The sequence below is a fragment of the Hyperoodon ampullatus genome (genome assembly GCF_949752795.1).
Source record: "Hyperoodon ampullatus genome assembly, chromosome: 2".
Classification (NCBI taxonomy): Eukaryota; Metazoa; Chordata; class Mammalia; order Artiodactyla; family Ziphiidae; genus Hyperoodon; species Hyperoodon ampullatus.
Window position 1 is genome coordinate 180,334,896 of NC_136915.1, and position 20,470 is coordinate 180,355,365.

The following is a 20,470-nucleotide window of genomic DNA, read 5'->3' on the forward strand; positions in this document are numbered from 1 at the left end:
TGTTACCTTTAGTAACTGGGTACATGCTGGCTTTTGTGAAAAGCCATGGTAGTCCCTGGTGATGCTGTTTTTTTTTTTTTTTTTTTTAATATCATGCCCCGCTGGTGAAATTAACTACCTTGTCAGAGGATGGCATTATTTTAGGATCATTATCTTCAAGGGAGTTTTGTTCATGGCTGTGGGCCCCATTATTGTGTGGGAGGTTTTCAGAAAAATCTGATTGGTAGGCAGATGCCCTTATGGTAGAAACCAGTGATGAGCTGGCATCTTATTGGCCAACGAATGTGTGCTGAGGCTTCCTGGCACATTCTTACTAGACCTTTACAGCCCTCTTTCCTCCGTTTACTTTTTTAGTCATTGAGGGGCACTTGTCTTTTAGTCTAGAAGCAGAGTAGAGCTTAGCGTCACCCCCTTCATTCTGAATGCACAGCAGCAGAGCAGAGTTAAAGGTGCTGTGGCAGTTTTCCTTATAGGGCCCAGCTTCCCAGGGCAGTGCAATGTGGAAGCAGCACAGAGGTTGCCCAGGCAACTGAACCCCAGTTCCAGTGTCCACATACCTGTGTCCAAATCCCTGCTCCGTCTGTGTGATGTGGAGAAGTTACCTTGATCAGTCTCTGTTTCTCCATCTCAAAATGAGGGTAGTAATGGAACCTTCTTTATAGAGTGACAGGGAGAATTAAGTAAGACTTATGTGTAAAGCATTTACCGCAGCGTCTGGCACTTAGTAAGCGTTTGGCAGATGTTGCTATGTACGTCATCCAAGTCACTGCTGTCATTTCTGTCTCATTCCTGTTGAGTTAGGTGGCCAAACGCAAGCACACATCTGGGGCAAACACTCCTGGACGGGCCCACTGTCCTCTGCCTAGGATGATGCCAAAGGATTTCCTTATGGTGAGAGGAGATTTCAAGTGACTGCGGCCTGATTTCTACCAAATTGCTTGGTTACAGAGTAGCAGACATTATAGAACAACAGACATTATAGAACTTTCCCATCCTTTTATTCTTTGTTTGCCTTTGTATGTAGCATGTTGATTGTTGATGTACATCACCCAGATGTACCAAGGGATTTTTTTTTCTTTTTTGAGGACTTATTGAAAGAAATTTGATTCATGTAAGACCTCTTCTCCCACCTCCACTGCCAGTTGTCAATTTGTAAATTTGCTTTATGCTTTTCTGATAACATTTATACTGCTTGGGGCAAAATAGCTAAACCCATGGAGAAATAACAAAAATCTACCACTGTGTATAATTTTAAGGATATCACTTGTTTTTAGTTGTGTCGTTAGCGGCTTTTTATCTTATTGAACCTGATACACTGAATGTTGTGCCTTTGGAATTACATGTGACTGGGAGCTGGTGGTCGTCCCACGCCCACCCCACTGTGGCTGTGGATCAGAAGAGCTGTCGAGCTCGTATTCAGAGCACGCACCCTTGCATTTCGTGACAAAAGCTAGCATCGTTCCCAAGCGGCAAGACTAAAGCTTTAGCTCTAGAATTTTATGACACGTCAAATCCTAATGATGATATGATATAATAATATAGCATAACATAATATACTACAAGCACGCCCCATTTCATTGCACTTTGCAGATAGAGCTTTTTTTTTTGCAAATTGAAGGTTCGTGGTAACCTTGCCTCAAACAACTTATCGGTGCCATTTTCCAACGCTTGCCCACTTCATGTCTCTTTGTCACATTTTGGCAATTCTTGAACTATTTCAAACCCTCCACCAGCAAAAAGATTATGACTTGCTGAAGGCTGAGATGATGGTTGGCATTTTTTATCAATAAAGTATCTTAAAATTACAGTATGTACATTTTTAAAGATGTAATGCTATTATTACACACTTCATAGACCGCAGGATAGTGTAAACATAACTTTTATATGCGCTGGGAAATCAAAAAATTCATGTGACTCACTTTGTTGTGATATTTGCTTCATTGTGGAGGTCTGGAGCCAAACCCACAATATCTCTGAGGTATGCCTGTATAATAGAATCATGTGAGCGTTTCCTAACCTGTTTTTGGTGTATGGAACTCCTGCTTGTACGCGTCCAGCTTTGCCACGACAGACTAGGGGGATCTGCTTTTAGTCCCACAGTGACAAGGAAAGATGGAGAGTTAGAGAGGACATGGAAAAGGAAATGCAGTGAAGGATGACAGAAGATACTGGTTTTCACCCCCTTTGCCCCCCACCATCAAGAGATGAAACCGGAATGCTGGTCCATGTGACGATGCTTTTTCTGGTTTCATGCTACTAAAAATGTACATTTATGAGATGGCTCAGCAGGGTTAGGGATGTAGCTAGTCATTGTGGAGTAGTGTCTCTGAATTTGCTTCTATGTAAGTGATACCGGTTTCTTGTGCTTTTATCTTGGTTAGTACTTATGTGGCAAAATTCATGTTTGCTCTGGGATCACTTGTAGTCCATTTGCTGGGTTGGTGGCAGACAGAGCATGATCATAATTTGACATTGAGTTCTAGGCCCAACTAGGGGAGTCGTACTCCGTCCCTTTTTATATATAACTTGTACCTGCCATGGATATGTCAGCCAGAATCTTGAAATGTTAAATCGTAATATTACTTGAGGAAAAACATAACTAAAGATGCTATTACTTAAGGATACGTTACTTAGGATACTAACTTTGAATCAATTGCTCATTGTCGTACAGTTTCATGTGCAAGAATAAATATTAGGTTATTCAAGTATCCTTGTGACTACAAGTAAGGAGAAATTGGAACGCTCTTATTTGCTCATTTTTGCCATTAGGGCTGTGCTGCATGTGGAGTTGAGTCATAGAAAGCGTAGAAGGCTTCTAGTCTAGCACGGGAGAAATGTAATCCCAGCATAAACAGAGAATAGTAAGAGTTTTCATTGCAATAAGTTCGAAAGACGGTAGAAGTCAGAGGAGGATGGGATTGTGATAGGAGCTGGGACTTGAGATGGACAGACAGAAAAGAGAGGGCAGAGTATTTCTAAAGGAATGCTTAAAGGAATGCCTCAAGAATATGCTGGCTCCCATGTTCAAGTATGGTTCTTCATGGCTCTAAGTCGGTTCACAGAACCACAGAAAGATTAGCCTGGTATATAGTGATAAGTAATAGGGAAGTTCTTTTTGAGAAAGACTTTTCATTGACTGAGACTAGAGTCAAATCCCAAGGCGAGCCAGGCTTCTCAAAGAGCTGTCGCAGGTACCCACCACGATGAGCAGGGCCCTCCTTTGGGCTCTGACACTGATTGTGTGGCCCGGAGCACATCTCTTAACTGCCCTAAGACTCTGCTATCTTTATTATGAAAAGAGGTTTGGGCCAGTTAGTCTTTAAATGCCTTCCATCTTTGAATTTCTTAAACTCTTTGTCTTTTGAGCAAACATAAAAATACAGATCTCATCCTTATTAGTGGCATTATTTTGAAAACAGCATAGAAGCACAGAAATAGTGTTCTTTGTTGAAAAGTAACTTTTACAGACTTTTTACATTTACTGTTTGGACATAATTTTGGAAGTGTGATAAAAGGAAGAACCCATTTGTATAGATGTTCAGTTATTTTTTTAAGTTATTTTTTGTGGAACTTGCCAAAATGAGAGCTGCATTATCCCTTTTCTGGAGCATTGTTTGGATTTCTTTTTTATTGCAGTGAGATGGAAATTTTAGGATAAGAGACCAATCAAAGAGTTTTAGACGCTCCTAATTTCTTATCAAACACGATACCTGAATTATATCCCTGTATGCCTTGCCCTGCTTCTAGTCTTCTTACTGAAGGGGGAGACTCCAATCATTTGAAAAATCCTGAGCCTCAGAGTTGGTATAATTGGGTCTCAGTTACTGAGGAGGGAACCGTAGGGTCGTGATGCCCTCAGCTTACAGCCGAGGCACCGTGAGGACTCCTGGGTGAGTGCTGGCTAAACAGACTGTATGCTCTGACAGAAATTGTGGGTCCAGGAGAAATGAATTACAACTGACTTTTACCTCATAACTTTCATCTTTAGGGAATCATTTTCTCCCTAGTTTATATGTAGAAAAATACACATTCAGAAGAGCAAACTGAAAAAACAAATCACAACAAAACAGCAAACTGGATAGCAAAATTCCTAAAAAATGGAGCTTTACTAAAACAAAACTGGGATTTTGCCAGTATTACTCTTCTCGTTATCTTTTGGGAGTGGGTGCAGCCTCTTTAGCATACCTTGCAGAAGAAAGAAGTTCCAAATCTATTCGATTCCTCAGTGTTCCATTGAGAAGGAAAAATAATCACATGACTATCCCAGAGGCTTCAGACCTACTTGGAGATTTTCCTGAAGATGTCCTATAACCCATATTTTATTTATATTTTAAACATTTCTTTGATAGTATCACAGCAAGAAATAATTTATCTTTCTTAGAAATACTACCATAGTATTTCTGATTAGGATGATTTTCTGTTTTTAAAATCTTTTAAATTTCATTATGCTAGTAATACATGCTTACTGCAAGTTTAAAAAACATAAATATGTATATATATATATATATATATTTTTTTTTTATGAAAGCAGGCTGCATCTCCTCCCCCCTCTTACCTGCCCCCATCTTGATTAATTCAATCCAAAAGCTATCGGGTAGGGTTGCATGAGGTAGGAGTCTGCATGACATAAAATCTAGAAGCCGTAAGAGAATAGTAGGTTGATAATTTAGCTACATAAAAAACTTCTGCGTGAAGAAAAATAAGCTACGACATGAACTGGGAAAAACTATTTACAACTCTTATGTTCAAAGGACCATTTTCCTTGTATGTAAAGAGTATATACAAATCAACTAGAAAAAGAACAGCAATCCAGCAGGAGATCTGCAAAGGAAAGAACACAGTGTTCATAGAAAAGGCTCTTAAGCATATGAAAAAATGCCTATTCTCACTCATAAGAGAAACGCAAGAGACTGAGATATTACTTTTTACCTGTTAGTTGGACGAAGATCAGTCAGAGTTGAAGCATCATTTGAAGAGCCCCTGAGGAAGCAAGCACTTTCAAAACTTGCTGGGTCAGATTATAAATTAACACAACTTCTGTGGAGCACACTTTGGGGATATCTAGCAAATTTACTAATACACATTCCCTTTGACCCAACAGTTTCACTTCTAGAAACTTACCTTGCTGACACACTCCCACATAAACTGACAGATGTATAACGTTATTCATTGTAGCATAGTTTGTAGTAGCAAAAGAGTGTAAACAACACAAATGTCCATCAGTAGGGCGCTGGTTGACTAAATTATGGTGTGTCTATACAATGGAATGCTATGCAGCCATTTAAAAAATTAAGAAACTTCATGTAGAATGAAGTCTGAGGTACATGCTAAGAGAAGAAAGTAAAATATAGAAGTATGCATATAGTATGCTACCATTTGTATCAGAAAAAGGGGAAAAGGGGTAGTTAAATGTATTTGCCCATGTGAGTGGTGTCTCTGGAAATAACGTACGAGAACCGGTCGCACCGCTGTCTCCGGAGTGAACAAAGGGAGGGCCAGAATACAGGAATATCAGAGAGACTTTGCAAAGAAGGCCTTTTTAGATCTGTGGATTTTTAACCATGGGAATTTACCTACTTAGTGAATGCATTTTCAATTAAAAAAAGAGAACACCTTTCAGGTTACATAAAAAGATGTGTCCAAATTATCATACTTTACAGGTCGTAATCATCAGATAATGTTTTCTTTGCTGTCTAGCTGCAGATACCCTAGCCATCTGTCTCGAATAGGGTTATTTACTAAATTTCCTAGTACCGAATTATTCCTAGAATAATCCCTATGGGAGGTTCTTTTAATGTCTTGCTATCTGTTTTATTTTAAAAATTTTCAATTAATATTCAGAACTGAGATCTGCTTGTAGTGGATATTTTGTTTATTGGTCATCTTTGACATGTTTTGATAAGGAATATTACTGAGACTATAAAAGAATTGGGAAGGTTTCTTTTTCCTTTTTTCTTCTCCCTTGCTTCTCAAGGTGGACATGCTGAGTTGAACTATTCTCGATATTTTTCCATGGAAGTAATTGTAGTTTTATTCTCAGGAAGAAGAAGGAAATACGTGCAAAACACAAAAAACTTCCTGGCTTCATGACTGTGTTTTATCCTTATCTCCAACCAATGATCTTATGGTTATAGCTCGGGAGCAAAAAGCTGTATTTCTAGTGCGTAAGTACTCTGTTATTTTCATTTATTTTAATGCATAGAATAGAAAATGGATTAGGTAGAAAGAAAACGTTTTACTTCTCTCGTATGCATTATATGGTGGCATTCCATAGTTTGATATGTTACATAACACTTTTTATTCTCTTTCTTTTTATTTCTCTCTCTCTTTTCCCCTTTCTTTTTCCTTTCTTTTCTGTTTCTTTCCTCTCTTTTTCTTTCTTGGCTGCAGATACTGTAGCTGTCTCTCTATGGCATTTCAGAGGCAATACTGGGCATTGCCCAATTCTTGCAAGGGGCAGTCAGAGCTAAAAAGGGCACTGACTGCTTCTCAGTAATAGTGTGAGTTAAGTGACTTTCAACTCTGATTTGAAAACTCACAGTGCTGTAGTTTCCTGTTTGGGGCATAATTTTTCAGCTTATAATTTTTGTTGAAGATTAAATTTAAAGTTTGGGTATATATAGAATGTGGAAAACCTCACTGATCAAAATAAGATCTTATATTAAATGGATATGGAATGGTCTTATAAAGCAGATTTGCCCTCCAGTAGCATGAATCTAATAGAAAAATTTTCTCTGCCAACTAAAGATAAAAAGTAGTTTTATAAATAAGAAAGGTGGGGTGGTACATAAGAATTAATAACTTTATTATATGGATTGAATTGGAGGAAAGAGACTAAAGAGAGAGTTTTATAAAAATCTTATAAAAATTTTAAACATTATCTTATATTTACCTAGGAAAAGACCCAAATCAATTAATATAAAACTATTCAATTCTGTACTCATCATTCTAAAGAGAAAGAGTGAAATTTATAAATTCTGTTTTAGTGTACTATAGTTAAAGAAGTTATTTTGTGTGATAACTTATTTTTTTCTCAGCAAAATGGAAACATAGTGATAAAGGGAAGGAAGAAATGCAGTTTGCTGTTGGTTGGAGTGGTTCTTTAAGTGTCGAAGAAGGGTAGGTACCAGTTCATTTTTTTTGTCTCTTTGTGTGTTAAATGTATATGTGAAATTGTTTGACTTGTATGTGAATCTATTAAGAAGCTTCATTGTTTGGAATGTTTAGTAAATGTATATTATTTGCAGCTTTAGAAGTTGTAGAGCATGATTTGGACAGTAAATTTTAATTTTATTACCCATGTGATTACTTTAAAAAAAAAAAAAAAGACCTCCTGTTTGGAGAGAATTTAAAGGAGAATTCAGAGAGAATCCCATAACATCCTGTCTACATTTTGTCTTTTCCTCAGCTCTTCATTAATTTTATTCAGCTAAAAAGTCAAGGGCAGCCCTTGTCTTCTCTGCTTTGCCAGCATTGGGCTTGTACTTAGAGGGGACAGTGCTACATTAATTCTTAAAACTCATAAATACTTCAGAAATGCAAGCTGGTAAATTCAAGTTTCCTACTGATCCAGTAAGAGTTTTTTTTTTGTTTTTTTGTTTTTAATTTACTTTTATTTATTTATTTTTGGGTGCGTTGGGTCTTCGTTGCTGCGTGTGGGCTTTCTCTAGTTGTGGAGAGCGGGGGCTACTCATTGTGATGGCTTCTCGTTGTGGAGCATGGGCTCTGGGTGTGTGGGCTTCAGTAGTTGTGGCACGTGGGCTTAGTAGTTGTGGCTCGCGGGCTCTAGAACATAGGCTGTTTAGTTGTGGCACACGGGCTTAGTTGCTCCACGGCATGTGGGATCTTCCCGGACCAGGGCTTGAACCTGTGTCCCCTGCATTGGCAGGCGGATTCTTAACCACTGTGCCACCAGGGAAGTCCCAGTAAGCGTTTTAAAACCAGATCTCTAGCGTGGTTCCATGATGGAGTTGCTAGCCTGGAACCTGCAGCCAAAACCTGTTTTCAGTTAAATTTTTATGACTGAAAGTTACCTGGTCGGAATGAATAAGATTCTTCAGACTTTGAATTCAGATAAAGACAACCAAGTAGAAATCCATAGTACATGCCTGACACTCTGTAGATACTCAATGAAATGTTTTCTACTTTTATCAAAATAAATAATATTTCTCCTTAAGTCATTTAGTCTAAGCATTTTGAAGACATTTAATTTCTGTCCGAAATGCAGAGCAAACGTAATGGTTCAATTACTTTAGAGACAACAAACAAACAAAAAGGTGAATTTTGTTTGGTGATTATCTGTTTTGATGTATGTGGAAGAGGGTTTATATTTTGTTGAATAAGCTGGTGATGGTCCTGAGGTTTTACAGGTTAAATAAAAGTCAGTAGGAGTTATTTTAATTTTGAGGCTTGTCTCTGAGTGCGAGACAAATTTTTCAAGTCTATGTGACAGGAAAAAAAAAATCTTTTAGGGACCATCCAGCCTAGCAGGTGCGTAGAAATAGGTCATCAGGAGCAATTTCTGCAAAATATAAAAGAAGCCGCCAGCCAATTGAAATACAGTAAGTCTCTAGATTAACGTACTCAGCGGAAATGCAGCTTGCCTGTAATGTGATTGCCAGCTCCTCCCACCCTCTGCCCTTAGCTGATGCGGAGGGGAGGGGAACAGTAGGAAATGACTGCTTGGTGATCATTTGATGTTTTCTCAGTTTTGTGTATAATCAGTCATGTACAGTAAAGGTGTGCTTTCTTTACTTCTGTGCTTTTCACGACAATACAGAGTGAAAAACACTGTTTTTTATTAACTACAAGTGAATGTGACATTACCTTTTATGTGAATGGACTTTATGACCCTACTTATGGGGGAGTTTTACTGTTTTTTTTTTTTTATAGATTTCCAGTTGTTCCAGCACCATTTATTTTTTTTTATTCTTTTTTTATAATGTTTATTTATATTTACTTGTTGACAGTTTGCTTTATTTATGGCTGTGTTGGGTCTTCGTTTCTGTGCGAGGGCTTTCTCTAGTTGTGGCAAGTGGAGGCCACTCTTCATCGCGGTGCGCAGGCCTTTCACTATCGCGGCCTCTCTTGTTACAGAGGAGCACAGGCTCCAGACGCGCAGGCTCAGTAATTGTGGCTCACGGGCCCAGTTGCTCTGCGGCATGTAGGATCTTCCCAGACCAGGGCTCGAACCCATGTCCCCTTCATTGGCAGGCAGACTCTCAACCACTGCGCCACCAGGGAAGCCCAGTTTTACTGTTTTTTTATGTAGGCATTGGATACAAGTGATCCACAGAGCTCGTCTTCTGCTAATTGCCCTTTAACACCCCATTATAGAGCTTTCAAAGTAATTGATCACTTCATTAGGTAAGCATATGCTTTTGTTTTTGTTTTTAGGGAATGTGTAACCAGTGCTCTCTGTATCCCACTAGCAAGCCAGAAGAGGTAAGGATGAATGAGTCATTTGTTTTCTTTGCTTTGATTTATGAGCAATTAAGATCGTCACTTTTGTTTGTAACAGGAGTTCCACTGGACGACCAGACTGGACCTGCATTGTGGTGGGCTTTACTTCGGGTTACGTACGCTTCTACACAGAGGTGAGTTGAGTGCTGTGCGGTTCCAAGATACCAGCTCACTGGAGCACCTGGTAACCCACACCCATCACACTTGCGACTCATGACCACCTGCCCCTTGGGACTGTGTATTTGATACTTTATGGGGTGGAGGCTGGAACAGGGGGAGCAGTGGTGGTAGAAAGTTCCGGTAGGAGCTATAGAGAAGAGAAACCATATTCTGCAAACAGACTACCAGGCAACCACAGAAGGCCCGTTGGGGGAATGATGCTCTCTGGCCGTACCTGTTCCGGTATATTGGTAAGAAAACCAGCAGGACTTATCTCTGTGCTTCCTCCTAGAGTGGCGTGCTCTTGCTGTCACAGCTCCTGAATGAGGACCCAGTGCTACAGCTCAAGTGCAGGACCTATGAAATCCCACGACATCCCGGCGTGACGGAGCAGGTAGCATAAGAGATTGTGTCCAGAGTAGTGGCTTTACTTTGAAGTCGTTTCTTCCCTCTTTCATTGGGTGGAAACTTTAAGCATCTTCATGTGGCACAGTTAGCTGCGCTGTCATATTCTAAATAGAAATATAAGCTACTCATAGCTGAGTAAAGAATACCAGTCTTGCTTTCACTTACTTAATGAAATATTGTATGCTTTGCTCTAGAATGAAATAAAACACTTAAGTCAGAAGACAAAAAGTTTTCTCATTTTTAGAACTTAATAGTGACTTGAGGTACAAAATGGTATTTTGTAACTTTATATCTTTTTAATTTGAACTTAGGTACCAAAATTATATAGAGAGTAAAAGAAAAAAGTTCTAGCTGTATTAGTAATAGTGCTACCACATTGCACTAACCTATTTCTCAGAAACGGGGTTATTAAGTTTTTATTTATTGTGGAAAATATTTTATATTCATTGAAGATTTTGATAGAGAAAACAATACTGTTGAGTGTCTAAGGCTCTCCACAGTTTTCACTTCTTCCTGGTGCTGTGTGAGATTTTCATTGTCTCACAGTCAAAAAGTCATTGTAGAGCCACATAAACTGACACGCTCTTGCTCAGCACACCTTGTTTGGTACCTTGTCAAAACTATATAATATGCCTTCTTTCTTTCTTCTGTACTGCTTCCAGAAGATTTGAAGTAAACAAATCTTCACATTTGACTATGTGGACTTAAATTGTGCGATAGATGGACTGGAGCTCTAGAAGAAACTTAACTAGTAAGAGAGACTAGACTAATACCTATTAATACCTATGAATGAGTTAACCAGTAATATTAAACAATACCTTATTATTTGCTAGTTTTTATGAACAGAATAACTTCTGTGCATGTTTAGAGAAGAGGGAGCTCAATTAGGACTGGGACAAAAAAGGAAAATTTCATGGAGGGGGTGAAGTTTGAATTAAGCCTTGAAAATGGGTATCGAACTTAATTGGTGAGAAAAGAAGGGAAAGTATTTAGGTAGTCAGGAGAAAAATGAAGGAAGATTCAAACATAGGACTGTGTATGAGACAACAAAGAAACCTACGTTAGAAACTAATGAGAAATCGTTGAATAGGCTGAGTGGCCAAATTTTTCATACATTTGAAAGCCAAGTGAAAATCGGAATTGATTCAGGAGATTTAGAAGCTACTAAAGATTTATGAGAAGGAAGTGATGTAATCAAAGGGATCTTGAAGGACTCTTTCTTCAGGGTGAATTGGACTTGTGCGAGCCTGGAATCAGGGAGGCTAGTTATCTGGTTTTTTAAGTTATCTGTAATAGATGTACAGTGCTGGGAGCCAGGACTGCAATGGCTGTGGAAAGAGAAAGGACTAGTCCAAAAATCATTTTGGAGGAACATTTGACAGGACTGGTTATCGTATTGAGATGTCGAATTTTAAAAAGAAAAATGAGTTGGCTCCGAGATCTCCATCCTGAGGTGTGCCATTGACTAAGCTGGAAGAGGGGACTGCTTTGGCAGTAAACAAAGGTTATTAAATTTGGTTTTGGACGTGTTGAGTTTGAGGTGATGGTAGGAAATAAAATGAAAATACCATCATGCCTGCAGTGATACAGAACTACCATATAGACACAAAGACTAGATTGAAGACGATGGTTGAATAGATAATGAATGAATTCGTCTGCATAAAGGTTATAGGAAAATAAAACTGAAGCCTGAATACTTAAGTCTTATAATATTCATAGTAAGGAGACAGGAGAACATGGAACTATTGAAGGAAACAAGGAAGAAGCTTTTGGAAAACTAAGAAGATAATCTGCTTATTGAGCTATGTCTTGAGAGCCATTTCCCATTTTTTTTTTTTTTTACAAATTCTCTGGAAGATGAAGGTTCTTTAAACACTTTAAACTTGGTTATGTTTATAATAATCTTTTTTTAGAGCTGGCGGGAAAATATAACTCACATTTAAATATTTGTTTGCTCTTTGCTTTTGTGAGTCAAGAAAATCCTTTAGTTGAAAAATAACTCTTATTAAACATGCGGAGAGAAGCCTTTGTCGTTACCCTGTATTCTACACAGCATCTCTGGATCTGATACATCAGTTTATATATCAAAAATATCTATTTGCTGCTTCTTCAGTATACTCCTAGATCTATTAAAGATCACAGGGGCAGATTTCCTGTAATTCAGTTCTGGGGGCAGTGAGTGTAGTAGGTGTGATGGCTGATCATTGCAGGAGAAGATTGCAGATGTTTTTCTGGAGTGTCAAAGAAACTTCTTCCGTGGTTTCTGCATAAAGATCTCTGTCATTTAGCATAATTTCTGCAGCTGTTGGACCACTGGTGTTTGTATGAGTGTCTTCTTCAGGAAGGCGGTCTCGTTTTGGAGATAACTGACGAGCTGGTGATTAGTTCCTCCGAGTCAGGGGCTCTCTCCCCGCTGCCATGCTCAGTGGACTTTGTAAGCGTAGCCTTGTGAACTTGTTATGTGAGCCCACACCCCAGCTCCCTCCTCCCCTGCTTCCCACCCCTTGTGGCCCACAAATGTCTTTTAAAAATGGAAACACCCTGGCTTCCCTGGTGAAGCAGTGGTTGAGAGTCCGCCTGCCGATGCAGTCGACACGGGTTCGTGCCCCGGTCCGGGACGATCCCACATGCTGCGGAGCGGCTGGGCCCGTGAGCCATGGCCGCTGAGCCTGCGCATCCGGAGCCTGTGCTCCGCAACGGGAGAGGCCACAGCGGTGAGAGGCCCGTGTACCGCAAAAAAAAAAAAAAAAAAAAGGAAACACCCCAACAGTCCAGTAGAAAAAGGGGCAAGGCAATTCTCAAAAGAAGAAATATAATTGGTCTAAAGCATATGATAAAATTTTGAACCTTATTAACAATCTGAGGACTATAAGCAACTACATTTGGATAATTTTTCACCTTTCAGATTGGCAAAGATGAAGATTAACAAAAGTTGGTGACAATATGGAAAAACAGACACTGTCATGTATTGTTGATAGAAGTAAAAATTGATAGGTACTTTGTTGAGACAGTTTAATAACACAAATGAAAATCTTGAACACCCTATGACCCAACAGACCCCCTTGAAGGAATTTACACCAAAGTGATGTGCAAAGATATATACAGAAGAATGTTTATTGCAGTGATGTTTATAATAATGAAAATATTTAATTCATTCACAAATATTTATTTACTGCCTATTATGTGCCCAGTTCTAACCACTGAGAATCCATTGGTGAACCAGACATGCAAAGTTTCTGCTTTCGTGGGACCTGCAGTTTGGGGATGGTAGAGGGAAACCAGCGATGAATAACTAAGGATTCCAAGATGATTCCAGCCTCTGATAGGTGCCGTGAGGGAAATAATCATGTTGATGAGAGTATACTGAGACAAGGGAATGGAGATGATGTTTGAGACAGAGGCTCAGGAGTAGCCTCTCAGAGCAACTACATTTGAGCCGAGACCTGAACGATCAGAAGAATTAGGCAGGCAAAGACCTGGGAGGTGAAGGTCCAGGCACACGGAAAGTACTGAGGTGATAATGGCCTTCGTGTTCAAGGAGCCAGGGGAGAGAGGTGAGATGAGGTTAGAGACAGGGGCCGCGTCTTGTAGCATGGTTAGAGTTCAGGTTTATTCTAAGTGCAGAAGGGAGCCATTGGAGAGATTTAATCAGGAGAGTGGTTCAGTCTGCTGAGTCTCAGGAAGATCATGCTGTCTGTGGAGCATGGGTGGTGGAGAGCAAAGGCAGAGAAGCAGGAGGCCAAACTAAATGTCCATCAGTAAGAACTGGTTAGCTGAATTCTGGTTCATACAATGAAATACAGCATCTCCACAACAAGAAATGATTCGCTTGCTTATTGAAATGGAAGAATATAATTGATGTATTTTTGAGTAATGAAAAACGTATTATAGAATAGTTTTAGAATACCAAAAATATGTTATATGGTATAGTCTCATACAAAAGTGTGTGAGATTATATGTGACACTATATACTGATATATGTCTGGGATTTCAGGTGAGTTTCCTTTTTCTCTTCTTTTTACTTTTATGTGTTGTTTTTATCCATACAGTGACTATATTTCATTTTTATGAAACTTGTACATTTTTTTGGTTACTCCCACCATCTCTCCTGAAAACATTATTCACCATGTACAAAGGCTCATATTTGAGAAGAATGTTAAGTCCTTGGCCAAAAGGCATTCTGAAATTGTCTATTTTTACTATTTCTCCGCCTGATATTGTTTTGTGTGTTAGGTGTTTGACAGTTGTTTAGTTATAGTATTTTTTAATTTTACATTAATAATGACATTCAGCTATAATAGAAAAATAGATATGCTTATTTGGCAATAATGAAAATTTATTATTTTCTTCTTTCTTACTCCTTTAATAGAATGAAGAGTTGAGTATCTTATATCCAGCTGCCATCGTGACTATTGACGGATTCAGCCTTTTTCAGTCTCTTCGTGCTTGTCGAAATCAGGTGGCAAAAGGTAATTTGGGGCAAGAAATAGCTAACCTCTGGTGATGTTTGTCTCATTTAACTTAATCTACTTAGGGAATTAAATACGTCTTCTAAATTAAAAAGGCCTTCTGAACTAGATTTAAAGGAAAAATAAAAACGGTTACTGTAGAAATGGGAGTGCGTTGTTGGGTAGATTGCTTAGTAAGATAGAGGCGAGGACTAGAACATCAACTCTCTTTACATGTTGCCAGTTGAACTGCAGGCTTTATTTACTGATTCAGCAATATGTCTTGGCCAGTTAAGAGAGAGATTCAACATTGGGGTGGAGAATTTAGTTGCATCTAGCTGAGAAACCAGATTTCTCACTAGATGGGCAGCTATTTGGGCCAGCACACTAAAATCTTGTGATTCTACGTTGTTTCCATTCTCACTGAGGATAAAGATAGCATAAAGTTTGCAGGGGGCATTTCCCTCACAGTAGGCAGGACCCACTAGGAAGTCAACATCAGCTGCTTTTCGCTAACTTGAAACACTTCTGAACAGAGAAAAGTTAGAGACCTAAATATAGTCTACATAGGCAGCTACATCATTTCCAGACTTTGGCATGAAAAGTACACAAATAACCAAGAATTCTTAATCTTTACTACCCATAGTTTACACTCTGATGCTATTATGTCTTTAGAAGAGGATATTGGTTTTCATCAAATTCAAGATGCCATTGATTATAAGGTGCACTATGATTTTCTGTTTCATGAAGAAGTAAAAATGCTGCCAGTGAGAGAGAGTCACACCATCGATTTTAAGATTCCAGTTTTAGAGATGTTAAAATCATGGGAACAAAAAGCCTTAAAAGCAATGAAAATACCAGTGTTGGTGCTGACTTTCCCCATTTTCTTCTGGGCTTGGATAAAGGAGCCTAATGGTCCTAAAAAGAGCAAACAAAGTTTAACTCTTAAATGATTTAGACAGCTCCCTGAAAGAAGAGTTTAATTAAGATGTGTTATCTAATTCATAAAGATTGTTCATAAATCCAGAACTAAACTATAAGACACAAAAGAAACAATTTCTTCTAAGGAGAGTATGCAGCATCTTTTTTTTTTCTTTGCGGTACACGGGCCTCTCACTGTTGTGGCCTCTCCCATTGTGGAGCACTGGCTCCGGACGCACAGGCTCAGCGGCTATGGGTCACGGGCCTAGCCACTCCGCGGCATGTGGGATCTTCCCAGACCGGGGCACGAACCCGTGCCGCATCGGCAGGTGGACTCTCAACCACTGCGCCACCAGGGAAGCCCAAGAATGCAGCATCTTACATTGCAATAGAAAAATTTTCACTGTCTTTTTAGCAGATTGTAACATTCTTGGTTATATTTCTCTTTAATAGTGCATGCTTTTCTGTAAAGTCAAAATCTGTTTGAATTTTTATACCTATTTTCATAATCTTTTAAATTATTTAAATTTAGCCCACCATAAGTTTCAATATCTTTGTTATCTTGGAGACATAATAGTTACCATAAATGTATGTGCCCAGAGAGAGTGGCCATTTTCTGTAGATAAAAATTCTGTCCATAAAATAAGCTAGAAATAGACAATTGTGTTTTAATTGGTATCGTCAGCCATTTCACTTTTACTATTTTTGAATTTCCGTTTATTTTGTTATGTATGAGTCCATAAAGCCATTTCATCTCCTAGGAAGTAAGTAAGTAAGCCACTTTGTGCCCTCTTATTTATTTTAAGTTGCTCTAAAAATAATTCTGATTACTTAGCAGCAGACTGTTGTGACTTTTATTTCACAATATAGGAAAACTCTCTTCTTGGCCTTACTCTCAAATCTGAAGTGCTAGGAGGATTACATTTTTCCTTTATCAGAGTACTTCTACTTCCAGAATAAACAACCAGAATCCAGCCATTTTCTAATATGTAGCATGAGAATGTACTGATGACTGGGGGCCTTAGGCATGAACCTATGGCAAGAGCTGGAACTGTTGCTTTTCTTTTCATTATTCACTCCCTAGGTGGAAATGCTGAGGTCAGTGATCAGCATTGCATTCATTTTTCTGACAGTGCTATCACTGTTTGCATATCTTTCTGTCAAGCCTGGCCTCAGTGACTTGCATTCAAGACCCTTCTATTCTGTGTCCTTTGCTGGGCATATCGTCAGGTTTCGCTAAGGCACTGGTTGCTGTTCCCAGGATTTTATCCACTGTCTTACTCAAGGGGGAGAAATTAGTTACTTGGCTTCTACTGCAGTTTGAATTCACCTTGATTTTTAGTGGTAGTCTAGAATTTTTAATAGTCTTCTCCAATTCCTTGAGTGTTCCAAAATCTCTTATGACAGCCAACTTAGTCTTTTAATGTTTGCATTTTATGTGCGTTGCATTGGTGTGAATAAACCTCACTGTGTGCGTAGTTTACATTACTTTGCCTCATTATTTTTAGTTGAAATTTTAGAATAATCAAGTTATTCTTGATGATTTTTTGGCAAAACTTCATTTTCTCCATTATATTTAAATTTGGATTGTCTACTTTTTATCTTTGACAGCTGCAGCGTCAGGCAATGAGAACATACAGCCACCACCGTTAGCTTATAAGAAGTGGGGTCTACAGGATATCGACACAGTTATCGATCATGCTAGTATTGGTAAGCATGACTAGTTCCAATTCTTTTGGAATTTACTTCTTATCCTTTTTTTTTTAAACAATACTTCTTATACTTTTTGATTGAAGTATCTAATTTATCGGAAATGTAGATTTATTCTCATGTGAAAAGAATATGCATTGTCTTTAGTGAGACATTTGGAAGGTAGTTCAGACTTAGAGATTATCAGAGGTTAATGTCTTTATGAAACGGTAGCAGTTTTAGCAATTATGCCCTCAGCAGCAGTACTGTCCAGTTTTAAGTCACTCACTATTTGACTTAATTTTATACAGATGAGTTTAATTCATATAATTACCAGATAGATCAGTCTTCTACAAATGTAACTTGTAGACCAGCAAAATATAGAGAAAAGCAGATTTTTTCTTGCAGCCAGTATTTGAAGGCATACTGTCTTAGGTTATCGGGAATGCAGAGGTGGAAAGGCGTGGGTCTCTGCTGTCAGGAAGCATGAGGCTAGTTGGGAGAAACATGTGAAAACAATACGGTGCCACAGCATGATGGGTGTCATAGTAGACAAGGGGACCGGCTGTAGTGGGAGCAGAGGAGAAGCCCCCAGCACCAAGGGAATCAGGGAACAGGAGGTTGACTTCAATCTGAGACGGAAAAAATGAGTAGGACTTGACCAAGAGAACAAGCGTGGGTGAGGCGCTCTAGCCAACAGGTACTAGTGCCTTGTGTGCAGGAAAGACAATGAAGACTGGCCCAGGCGAGGCCAGTCTCTAACTAGGAGTCAGATTCTGAAGGGCTAGTATACTATGGGAGGAACTTATATCTTTCTCCTCGCCACGTTGAGAGTCACTGAAGAATTCTGAACAAGAGAATGGTATTATCACTTAGGCTGTTGGAAAAATCACTTTGGTGGAAGTTTAGAGGTTGCAATGTAGGGGTCCAGACTAGAAACTAGGTGCAGTAAAGGAAGCTATAATAATCTTGGTAAGAAGTAATGGGCATCTAAATTAAGAGTAGAAATGGGTGTGGAGAAGAAGGAAATGCTATTTTAAAATATATACCTGTTTTTTTCTGTTTAATAGTATAGTATATGCTTGTTAAAATTTTCAAATAGTACATAAAAATATAAAGAAAAAAGGACTGTAAATCCTACAGTCTAGAGATACTCACCATTGGCTTTGTGGTAAACATCCTCACAGACGTGTGTAAGTGCAAGTGTAATATGTGTATGGTTATGCAGAGATATGTCTTCATTAAAAGGGTTCTATCACGACAACTACATTGTAGCCCTTTTCCAATCGACATATTACAAAGAGGCTTTCACAAAAGTTTTGCTAAATATACATTTTCTCAGAGTCCTAGTAGAAGACAGATGGCATCCTTGAAATAGGATAATTGAAAGAGGTTTTATTTGCAGAGAAACTACTTATACAGATGTGGTATAGGAGAACCACAAAGGATAGTACAGCGTCTTGCGGGCTGATTAGCAGTGCAGCTGTTAACCACTCCTAGGCCTAAATTCTGCTCATTGGAGATAATGAGTAGAATCAGCGCCTTAAGAGCAGGATGGCTTTTGGCCAGTGGTCACAAGGAAATAGATATCCTGTCTTCGTTCTCCTTTCTGTCTTTGATGTCCTGGTGAGACTTCCCATTGTCTGAACCCAACTTGAAGTCTGGGCTAATAATATGCACACACTGGCTCCTTGGGGCCAGCAGGGAGAGAAGGAAGGAGTGTGAATCCAGAGGGGGGGAACAGAAGATACCTGACACGCATATCTTTGTGTATTGTTGCATTTCTGGTACAGAATACAGGTAGACCTTTTTTTGTTTTGCTTTGCTTTATTGCGTGTCACAGATACTGCTTTTTTACAAACCCTGTATTAAGCAGGTCTGTTGGTGCCATTTTTCCAAAAGGATTTGCTCACTTCGTGTCTCTGTGTCATATTTTGGTAATTCTTGAAATATTTCAACCCCTCTACCAGCAAAATATCATGAGTTGCTGAAGGCTCAGATGATGGTTAGCAATTTTTAGCAATAAAGTATTTTTAAATTAAGGTAAGTATGTTGTTTTTTTAGACATCATACTATTGCACACTTAACAGACTACAGTATAGTATAACCATAATTTTTACTTGCACTGGGAAACCAGAATATTCATTGACTCACTTTGCTGTGATATTTCCTTTATTTCAGTGGTCTGGAATTGAACCTGCAATATTTCCGAGGTCTGCCTATAATCTGTAATAAGCACCTTGTTGGTAGACATTCGTTTGTCTTTACTTTTTGCTACCATAAAAATGTGTGAAATTCCAAAGTGTTGAGTTCAGTTCAGGGCGACTTCCCTGTTCTGTTAATTAAACTTTGGAACATTGAGACAGGCTAGGAGAAATGATTGGATAGAAACTATTATTCTATTCATTTATCTCCCAGCCTACAAAATGAAAAAAGAAAAGGTGCCATGAGCTTTATTCTGTGTACATCTTTATGTAGAGGTCTGACTAATTCATTCAACAAAGAAATGAATGAATACCTGTTACATCCCCTGGCACTAATATTGGTGCTAGAAATACAAGGCTGACAGTACCCCTGCCCTGATGAAGCGTACGTCCTGGGGAGACAAAAAATAAACAATTAAACCAAATGAATAAATAGGGTAATGACGAAATGTTAGTAAGCATCATGACAAAAATAAGCAGAGGGTTATGACAGAAGTAAAGGAAGAGGGGACTCTGGGTAGACTGGTGAGCAGAGGCCTCTCCTGAGACATGCAGGATGGGAAGAAGCCGAGATAGAGGCCCGGGGTGGGGGGAGATGGAAGACTGGAGGCTTAAAGAAACAGAAGGGAGGTTGATGTGACTTGATTGAACAGTGAGGGGGAAATGGGACCAGGTAAGGTTGGAGATGTAGACTGGGGTCAGCTCACATAGGTGTGAGGAGTACGGGTTTTATTCTAAATGCAGCGGACGTCATTGATGGAGTCTAAGTAGGGGATATTTAAAAATATCCCTCTGACTGCTCTTTAGAGAGAGGCTTACAGAATACAGAGAAGACCAGCAAGGAGTTTGTTGCAATAAGAGAGAATGAGGACTTTGTCTAGGGAGGAAGCAGTGGTGCTAGAGAGAAGTAGACAGGTTGGAGATGTATTTGCACTTGCTAAGGGATGGGTATTAGAAACGAGAAAAGGAAAATAGTCAAAGACTTCTTAGCTTTTAAGTTTAAGCAGCTGATTGGATGATCAGGCTATGGCTGAAATGTGCATAGAAGGCAGAGATTTGAGTGGACAGGTGGAGAGTTGTGTTTTTTACAGGTTAACTTCTGACACAATCAGACATTGAAATGGCGATGCCAAGTAGACAGTTGGATATACGAGTCATAAGGTCAGGAGAGGGGTCCCG

The 20,470-nt window shown here is 39.0% G+C and overlaps 1 protein-coding gene across 1 annotated transcript in view; it reads left to right on the forward strand.

Annotated features, from left to right (window-relative positions):
* RAB3GAP2 (RAB3 GTPase activating non-catalytic protein subunit 2) overlaps nt 1-20,470 on the forward strand; it is a gene marked incomplete at its 5' end in the record, with an annotated part of 94,699 nt that overhangs the window by 27,837 nt on the left and 46,392 nt on the right. The window contains 7 exons of the mRNA XM_079698564.1: nt 6,041-6,164; nt 7,038-7,119; nt 9,397-9,444; nt 9,521-9,596; nt 9,914-10,015; nt 14,399-14,498; nt 17,010-17,108. Coding sequence (XP_079554690.1) covers nt 6,041-6,164; nt 7,038-7,119; nt 9,397-9,444; nt 9,521-9,596; nt 9,914-10,015; nt 14,399-14,498; nt 17,010-17,108 — 631 coding nt within the window. The remainder of the gene's footprint in view (nt 1-6,040; nt 6,165-7,037; nt 7,120-9,396; nt 9,445-9,520; nt 9,597-9,913; nt 10,016-14,398; nt 14,499-17,009; nt 17,109-20,470) is intronic.